Source organism: Penaeus monodon, chromosome 43 (assembly GCF_015228065.2).
Source record: "Penaeus monodon isolate SGIC_2016 chromosome 43, NSTDA_Pmon_1, whole genome shotgun sequence".
In the NCBI taxonomy this organism is placed as follows: domain Eukaryota; kingdom Metazoa; phylum Arthropoda; class Malacostraca; order Decapoda; family Penaeidae; genus Penaeus; species Penaeus monodon.
The window spans coordinates 17,363,997-17,373,996 of NC_051428.1; the positions used below are offsets into that span (position 1 = coordinate 17,363,997).

General features: G+C 37.8%; 2 protein-coding genes across 2 annotated transcripts in view; one reads left to right on the top strand and one right to left on the bottom strand.

Annotated features, from left to right (window-relative positions):
• Nucleotides 1-68: 68 nt before the first annotated feature.
• Nucleotides 69-3,311, top strand: LOC119568377 (the record flags this gene model as incomplete). The annotated part of the gene is given in 4 exon segments (XM_037916849.1): nt 69-239; nt 545-694; nt 879-1,088; nt 1,291-3,311. Coding segments are annotated over 4 exon segments (687 nt in total), but the record flags the coding sequence as incomplete, so codon positions are not given.
• A 4,795-nt stretch (nt 3,312-8,106) lies between these two features.
• Nucleotides 8,107-10,000, bottom strand: part of LOC119568295 (smad nuclear-interacting protein 1-like) — an 8,560-nt gene continuing 6,666 nt past the window's right edge. The window contains exon 6 of the mRNA XM_037916753.1: nt 8,107-9,573. Within this exon, the coding sequence (XP_037772681.1) occupies nt 9,344-9,573 (230 nt within the window). The 3' untranslated portion in view covers nt 8,107-9,343. The remainder of the gene's footprint in view (nt 9,574-10,000) is intronic.

Here is a 10,000-nt window from a genome sequence, read left to right on the forward strand (position 1 = left end):
AGAATCTTAATATTGCCAAATTACAATAGGTGCAATAAACTCCAATAAACCTATCTCATCCTACGCAGGGCAATGCGCCGCCAGGGACCCAGTACAAGTTTTGGCTAGGATGCCTGGAGAGCATTTACAACCTTCGCCGATTCCCGCCCCTCCCTGCACACCAGCAGTCCGAGTCTTATGCTGCCGATAGCCTTATGGACCAGATGTCCCATTCACCGCATTTGCAGTTAATTCTGAAGGTTTGCATTTTACTTCGAGATTTTTGTTTGTGAGTTTGATTATGACTTTTGTTTTTTGTTTCTTGATTGAGTGATTTTGTACATTGGTTGGGAAGAAAAAATTTCTCTCAAGTGATTTTTTTTTTTTTTTTTTTTCTTCTTTCTTTCTTTCTTTCTTTCTTTCTTTCTTCCCCCATTCAGAAGTGGAAAGATTGTAGGTAGAATATGATGCTATGTGATTCTTATTCCCCCTCTGAGATCTGAAAATTGTGAATTGTCTTTAGGAGTAATTACATAACAGTATAAATATTTGTCTTGGTGTTCAGGAAGGTGGTGTGAACGTAGTCCCAGGTGACCAGAGGGAAAAATACCGTGCTTGGTGTAAATACGGCCAGCGCATTCCCATTTCTGAGCTGCTGGGTGAGACGGAAGAGAAGCTCAAGGAGTGCCAGAAAATGTACGATGCTATGGACAACGTAAGTTTCTAAAGTGCCTTTTCTGTTTTGTAAAAATGGTACATTTCTATGACTGAAATTTCCAAATACAAGAGTGAACAAAGCACACTATTGCTTATGTAGAAGGAATGTAATTTAGCAGTTTAAAAGAAAGAAGAAAAGAAAAGAAGAGACTCTGATCCCATTAAACAACTAATCATTTCAGAGATGGAAGGCTGAATCGTCCTCAGACCCAAAAGAACTTCAGACCAAAGTGTGCAGCAGCATAGCCGATCTTGGCAAACAGCAAGAACTACTGCAAGGTGTCTACAGCGCATATATTGCTCCCTGGACAACTTCCACCCAGCAGTTGGAGCTGCCCAACACTGGTCCACTCATTCATGAAGCCAATACAAAACTGGCAGCGCTAACCAAGGTGGGTGGATACAGGTTTTGGTAGGTGGGAGAGAGGGATGATGAGTGGATAGGTGGATAAGTAGAGAGTGGGTGGGTCACATAAAAGGAGAGAAAAAGATACCAGACAAAAAGAGAGTGATAGAGGGATGTGTTGTATTTTTTTTTTTTTCATATTTTAGACATTTTTCATAACCAGTGCCACTTTACAACCTTTACCTCAGGTCTTAAAGGCGACACAGGATGCGTCCAACATATGTGAGGAACTAGCTGAGAGAGAGAAGGCAATCATGCGACACTCCACGCAGCCATCTTCCGTGACGGAAACCCTGCATACCCTCGTCAGCCAGTCCAACACCAGCATCAATGCAGTCAGATAATTTCACCATCAGATGTCAGGACTGTTTATGTACTCTAGACCTCAGAAGATGCTGTTGAATATTTCTCTGTATTAGTATTTATGTGGTTTCATCTGAAAGTACTGTATTTTTTTTTTATCTCTTTCTTCTTCTTCTGCATCTTTGCATTTTCCTCTCCTCCCTTTTTGTTCTTCACTGTTTCTTCTCTCTTTCTCATTTCTCTCCTCCTCTTCCTCCAAGATGCATCTTCATTTAAATGAGGGAATTTAGAAATATATCAACAGAGAAATTTTATACAGACATGGAGACTTTGTAATGTGCATAATATCATAACCCAGATGTGATAACATCTTATTGATCTTTGGTTAAAATGCTAAAATGAAAAGAATAAAGATCTTTTCATGATGCTCATTTTGCAGGCCATTATACCCAGAATAAAAGAAAATAAACTTTATAATAAGATATTAAAAAAAGGAAAATCCTCAGTCTGTATATCATCGAGGTAAATGCATTCTGTAAACATTTAAGTTTTGTTATATATTTATGTTCAAATTCTGAATTGTAAATGTAAACCCCGTGAAAATGTAAGTTTAGCTTAAGTTTTCTTTTGTGAGATGCTCTTCCTATAAATATTTCCGCAAGTGCTTAGCCACTAAAAATTCAATAAATAGTCTTCATGACCTCGTCTGATTTCCCCTTTCCCTGAGTTCTTTGTAAAAATGTCTTTTCACTAATGCTATAAATATTGATACTGTTATGTTTTTATAGACATTATAATTATTATAATGTTATTAACATTATTAATTGCAATGTAAGGCTAGAGAATATTTCCAGAACTCAAGGAAAAAGGTAAACAAGTGTAGTGCTAGTAATTGATTCCTTTGTGACTAAGTACTTGTGAAGCCATATATGTGACTTTAGAGCTATCTGTGTGTAAAGGCAGTTAATGAACTAAACTCACAGTGGGCATGGCATTGTTTGTATTGATATCCCAAGCAGGTTCAGGTTGATCATGCCATGAGTACCATGTAAACACAAAGAGTTGTGTGGTCACATAGTGCTATATACCTTAATTCAAGCTTCATTCTGATCAGATGTAATTGAAATGCTTTAAGCTTTTGGTTCTCACTAATTATGAAAGCGCAAACAATAAATCTGGTAAACCAGCATTAGCAATTGTTTTAGGTTCTCTTTCTCTATTAACCTCTAAAAGGACACAGGAATTCAGAGCTTCCTCTCTGTACAGGATGGGAACAGAGTAAAAATTAATAGATAAAAGGTCTTTTGTCTTGTAAACCACATGGTCTTTAATATGAAAGTGCCATGCGGTTTGCTCCCACAGGATGGAACAATTAGGAAGACTGCAATAAACAACATGGAAATACAACAGTGGAACAACTCTTGCCATTCAGTGGAACAATTCTTGCATCTTTCGGTGTCTGTGACAGCCATTCTTAATTAAATGGTTGCTCTATATTGTCCTTTAAGGTTAAAAATCAGAGAATAAAAATATTTCATAATTTTTTTGTGTTCATTTTCTAGGGATATAGATTATGATTAATATTGCCAAAATAGATCTGTATATTTTACAAGGCACAATGAAATTATTATATAAATATTTTTTTTTATTCTTGATCTTTTACTTTACAGATTAAAGGTAAACCAGAAATATTTTGTTTACATTTTCTGATATCTGAGAAATTAGGTCCTTAAAGACTTATAATCAATAGCTACATTAACTTGTTGAAACCAGAAATTGTTTTATGTAACCTTGTTTCTTGTCACGAAAGGTGATTGGCTGAACAGCAGTGTGTATATATATATTTTTTTTATTTGAAAAAGAAAGAATAAAGAGAGCCTCAAGAAATTATATGGACTTATAAAAAGTGTTTTTATCTAAATCCTTGATAATGTATAGTTTATGTAAAAACTGCACATCTGCAGTTAAAAATATGTGCAAGTTTATGTCACCATATTGATTGCTATCAATGGTTCTGCAGATGAGAATATATATGGTGAGATATTTGTTATGTATGTACCATGTTGAGTGTACAACAATAATAGTGGTATTTGCTCCCACAGAAATATCCCTCTTCACAATATACAGGATCTGTTTGACTATTAGAAGGTGTACAAGCAAAAATTCAGCTGAAAACTTAAAGGCCCAGTAAAGAGGGGAAATGTATTAAAAACTTAATCCGTGACCACTATTTTTTTTTCTATCCTGAGCTGTTCAGTGTGGTGAAGAAAAGGAGGGCGTGGGTGTATGGACTGGGTGCAGTAATGAAAGAAGCAGAGATGTGAGTGGGATGGAGTAATACTTGAAAAAATGATGCTTTATTAAGATTTTGACTCCCCCAATCTCTTGCCCGTTGTTGTCGTGGGGGGGCTTAGGAGGTGGAGACTGGGACCCAATGATGGGGAACTCCCCAACCTTGGGACTCAGCCCTCGACTCAACTAATTTTGCATGGTCTTTATTTTCCTTCCCACTTTTCGTTTCTGTCCCTTCACCAAACCCTTCTGCTATCCACCTCCTAAGGTGTGAGAGCCGTGTTGAAAGGATGAAAGGCTGACTTTGTGCCAGTCCTGAACGGCCTGAGGGAGCCATGGGCACAGTATTCCCCTGATTTAGTTATCTAGCCCTTACCCCTCAAGGGGACCCTGAGGGGTGGACTGTTTTTATCCCCAACATAATCCAGGCTTACCATGGCCAGTAATGAAAACTTATCCCCACTATTAGGGGCAATGAGGCTTGCCCCTTTATCAAATAGCCCCAACGATGTAAACCCACCAGATTCCCTGACCCCAGGCTCTCCTTTGACCACGGCTCCGAACACTGCAATAACTACCCCCTCATCAATACCTACTAGTACAGTAGCCAACAATCAACCCTTAAGGAACATTTCCACTCTCCCAGCAATCTCAACTTCAACACCTCTACCCCCACAACCTCCAACATCAACCACCCCATCCTCCCTTATTAATACTTTACAGCCTTATTGCCCACCTCCCCATAACACTACCTCCCTTAACACTACTCCATCTTCGTCACGCCCCCGCCCTTCGACTACCCCTATCTCTACAACAATTTTGAATACCCTCTTCAGCGCAGCCAAATGGGACCGATTTTTCGTGATCCCTCCCACAGCTCCCTACTCTGACAACACCCTTCTCTTCCAACAATGTCTCCAAAAACAAGTAGGTAAAGTCTCTTTCCGTAGCTGACCCGACCGCTCCCGTCTTGTCACAGTAACATCCGAAAACCAAGCTATAGCATTAACAAAACTAACAGACCTATATGGTAACCCCATCCTTGCAGAACCCCATCCAACCCTCAATACTTGCACCGGAACAGTTTCAATCTCCCCAGCAAATTGCCCAATCTATGACAAAGATTGGTCAGATTGTGGAGAAGATCTACTTGCCTGTCTCACAGACTATGATGCAACATCAGTACAATGCTACTCCATTCCCCCCAGAGGTCATCGAAAAAAACCCACTAACATAGCCAAAATTACCTTCCGTAGGCATGACCTTCCCTTAACGTCTACATAGGAGGAGAATCCCTCCCTGTTCGTCCATACCAACCTCCTCCACGTCAGTGCCAAAATTGTTGGCGTCTAGGACACCCAGCCAAACATTGCCGTTCCACAGCCAGATGCCCACTATGTGCCCAACCTGGCCATACCCGATCTAACTGCCCTGCACAATCACACACATGTGCCAACTGTGGCGGCCCCCATAACGTATTTTATAGGGGTTGTCCCACCTATAAATTTGAGTCTGAGGTAGCAACTCTCAGATTCAAACTTGGACTCACACTACGTGAAGCCAGACAAGAAGCACGTCGACGTGGTTTCTCCCTTACTCCTTTCTCCAGTAATACTGCTCATTCTACCAATTCTCCTAAACCCACCCCCCCTCTTCTACCTCCTACCTTCCCCAGTCAAACTCTTGCCATCCTAAATCCAGACACTCCAATCTCTACTACAGATACTTCAATCACCACTACAATCCCAACACCTTCCCCTCTCCCTCCTCGCACTACCCGTAACAGACAGAACAAACGTTCCACCCCCTCTTCCCCTACCACACAATCACCTCCACCTTCCTTTGCTCCTATGCTTGAGACACCAGTCCTCTCTTCCCCACCTCACAAGAAGTCCTTTATCCCCCAAAACTCCCGAACCAACTCAGAAGAAGAAACCATTGAAAATATTCAAGATTACCTAATGAAAACTGAAACTCAACCTCCAAATCTTACAACTCCTGCTCCTTCCACACTCCAAGTAACTGCTGATATCCATCCTCCTCCTAACGATATCCCCCCTACACCCTATCCTCCTACCCCCTCCCAACACAGCCCATCCCCGCCCACATTAACCCTCCACCATCCCCTCTATCCCTTCCACTCCCTCCTTACGCACGTGAATCCCTTATGTAACTCATTAACTCTCATAAAGTCAATACACACCACCAGACACTCCAGTCCCACACATCCTACTGCCGTGCCCACATTTTGAAACAACTCGTACCTCTGCTTTCCCCCACCTATCCCCCCTTCACCGACCTCCCCACCTATCAGACATCCTTACAGAATCCCACACTTTTTGCTTCAACAACCTATTCTCTTTCCTCAAACGCATACATATTCTTCATCTAATCTAACTCCTTACCATACCCGACCCTAACCCTTTCACTCACCAATTCCTTTGCCCAGCTTAGACAACTAATCACTAACTCAACCACCCTTCCCTAACATTAACTATAGTGCTACATGACCTTAGATGTCTAGCACATTTATCTTGCTTTTAACCATTAACCATTAACCATTAAGATTTTGAAGTTAAAAAATGATGTAATTCTCTGTGATAGTGAAGCGTTAATTATAAATCCTGCCCTGAAAGAATGAAAATGCATGATTCCAGATACTAGAAAACTAAATAACATTTTATTATGAGTGACACAACCATGATGGTGTAATATTCAAGTAATTGTTATAAAATGTCACTAAACTTAACAGAAATAAATAATTCCAGATGCAAGATATATAATAAGTTTGGTTATAATAAACAGCATAATTCTAATGACTTAACACCAAAATGTTCAACAATAAGTGTAACATTATCTTTATTTCTGTATTTTGTCTCTTGTCACAGTGAGTTTTGATTATGAAAGGAGCAGATGAAGAATCAGGAGACTTATTTGCAGATGCCAACTAAAAAGAGAAACTAAGAGAAAATAACGTGTGATTAAGTGATGTGAAAAGACGTTTCAATAGTTGATATGCAGTGGATTTCTATAGGATGAATATTTCATTTGCTCAACTTGACAAGGAGCAAGGACTACTTTGGGATACTTGTAAATTTCTGCACCATTATGACTTTGAATATCCATTTAGTACATCTGTTGTGGTATACCTTGTCATCATTGTAAAAAAATATATAGAAGGTCAGTAAATCTAACTGTCATAATAATGAAAAACACAAAGTTCAGAATTCATATAACTTTAAAGAACAATCTTTAGAAAATGTGTTTTGTAATAATAAAGTACAGTGAAATGCTCTCAGTAGAATTGTAGACATGTTTTATGCTTTATAGAAATATATACACGGAAAATTCTAACTTTTTTTTTCTATAATAAAGATCTATTTGCTTTAAAGTGGAATTATAATGTTATAAAAGTTTAAAGGAAGGAAAAGATAGCGAGAAAAAGAAAGAAAGAAAGAAAAAAAGTGTCTGCATTGATATACAAATTATTTTTTAAACAGATTTGTGTAAGTTGGCTAGTGATAGTGTTTGTGTCACTGAGATGAAATATGGGCCAAATCTATCTATTATTTAGTGCTCATGGCACAAAGTTTATAATAACTTATTCTTTCTGATGGTATAATGAATAATTTTTCACCGACACTAATGTCTTCAATATTTATCAGAAACTGTGTTTTTTGGTAATACTTAGCTAATTCTGTGGTTTAGTTTGAACCAGGGAAATGACCAGTGGAAGAAATTAAAGTGCTTGAATGCAGTATATTAATTAGAAGTTATATCTGATCACTAAAATAATTACTTTGACAAAAAAAGTAAAAATTAAGAAATAAAATAAAATTTCATGTTGTACTTGCCATTTGTCTTATAACATATGTATCACATAGAAACATTACTGTATTTTTTATCATTTCCTGAACCATTATTTGTCTGGATGAAATGACTGCAGTATAGATTATAAACTAATCAAAACACAAGGCAATTTGTCTCTATGTGATGTCCATGTGCCTCCACTCCTATTCAGAGCAGCATTGCTATTGTGCTAACTCCCAATATCATCTCTTGCATCTGAAACAAGGCAGTGAGGGGCTTTTGTGTCAACTCCTACTGGTGAACTTGGAAGTGGAAGGAATTATACCTCTTCTGCTAAAACAATATTTAGCATATTATATCATGGGAAATACCCCAAGCTTGTTCCTGTCAAGCTGTTACATTTGACCTGTGTTCATTGCAACAATTGTAGAAGAGATATGAGTGGGAATGAATATCTTCACAGTGCAGGAGATGACTTAGACTGGTCTTTATTATCTCTTGCTCTGTGAATATATTCACTCATTGTTATATTTTCCTGGAATATATGTACTCACAAATGCTTAAAATGGGGCTTCTGTGTTCAAGAAATCAAACATGTCTTTATTTTAAAAAAAGGATATTTATTTAGGGATGATTTAGAACCATTTTGGAAAAACCCACAATCCCATAAAAATAAGTACAAGTAAGATCAATTTTCCAATATTACTGAATCTGTCCAGCAATTCAATAAGGAATACAAAAATGAATACCAAAGGATATTCAATACAGAATATGAGAGCATACAAATATCAAATGCTTCCTGACAATAAAGGATAATCCCTATTGTGTGGTCAAAATATCACCGACTTCCTGATGATAAGAAAAACTAAATGAAGATATTTCTGGAATAAAAAAAATTAAATAAAAAAAAGAGAGATGTCTTGGTCACAATAAATATATATTATGTCTTGTGATATTCACAAATATACTGAATAATGATCTTACTGTATTGAGACAAATTATAGAGACAAACACATTCTTTTCTTGTTACAAACACTATGATTCTTTTTATATATATACTTTTGCAAGAAATGAGAAAAAAAAAGGAAAAAGTAAGGAAGGAGGGAGGGAGAGAGAGCGAGTGAGCGAATGTGCGAGAGAGAGAGAGAGAGAGAGAGAGAGAGAGAGAGAGAGAGAGAGAGAGAGAGAGAGAGAGAGAGAGAGAGAGAGAGAGAGAGAGAGAGAGAATGAAGCAGAATAATATACAAAAGACACATGTAAAATATCTGACACTTTTCATAATCCATATCCCCTGACACTTTTGTCATGATCAAATGAAATACCATTTGTCTTAAAATCTTATATATGGATCTCATAAGTGTTTTAAGTGTTTGTTTTGTACTGCAGGCCACAACAAAAAAAAAGTCACATCTGGAAGCAGGAACTTGTCACTTCCTGTAGATTTAACTTCTCAATGGAAAGAAAAAAATGAAAGAAAATAATCCAAACATTTACAGTATAGTTCATGTCTTTTTTTTTTAATCTTTACTGACTGAGATTTCTGAATATTTTGTCTCTCCTAAACTAATGTTTTCAACACTAATCATCATCCTCACCATTCACATCATGGCACTGAAGATTCCTATATATATACGAAAGTCACTTGTTGCGTAGAGAAAAGAAAAAGATGAAAAAAAAGAAAAAAAAAGAAAAAAAAGAAAATACATGTGAGGGATGAGAGGGGATGTTTTCAAAAGGTAAAAATAGATTCTTGTATATATATATTTTTTGTATTTTGTTCTTTTATTGTTTATGTTTCTGTTCTTAACTTCGGTAGACACTCCCCCTCCCCCTCAACTAACTCCTGAGAAGGGACACAGGGCTGAGGTCGATACCCGTATCAGGCGCGTTCTGGTCTTCGCCCTTTGAGCCCTCATGCAGGAGGATGTATTCCCTTGAGCTGTAGCCGAACTTCACCACATCCTTCTCGAGCAATTCTACGTACCGGCGCGGTTCAATGCGGCGGTTGTTGACATATGTCCCGTTGGCAGATTCAAGGTCTAGGATGTATGGCTTTACCGTGCGACCTGGATGGAAGGGGTGAATAACATGTCAATACTAACATATAAATTTTTTTTTCAAAACTTCTAAAATATAAATCTATGAGTAATATATCAAACAACATACCAAATTGGAAACAGCCAGATGTGTAAAAATATCAACCTTAAACGTTAGTATCTAACATTTAAGAAGTGACTTACAGGTTCATTCATTCCGTCACAAAGACCCACAATAGAAAAATGGTTTACAACAGACACACATGCAGAAAGTGGTATACAGATGGATCAGTAGGATATAACAGACAGGCCAGTGTCACCTACAATTAACAAACAGACAGGAAGACAGACAAGCACTGAGCAACATGATGTACTGTATCATCTGATAAAGAGACAGGTACACTAATACACAAGAAGAAGGGGCAACATGCAACTGCAGTATGACTGAACAGATGTA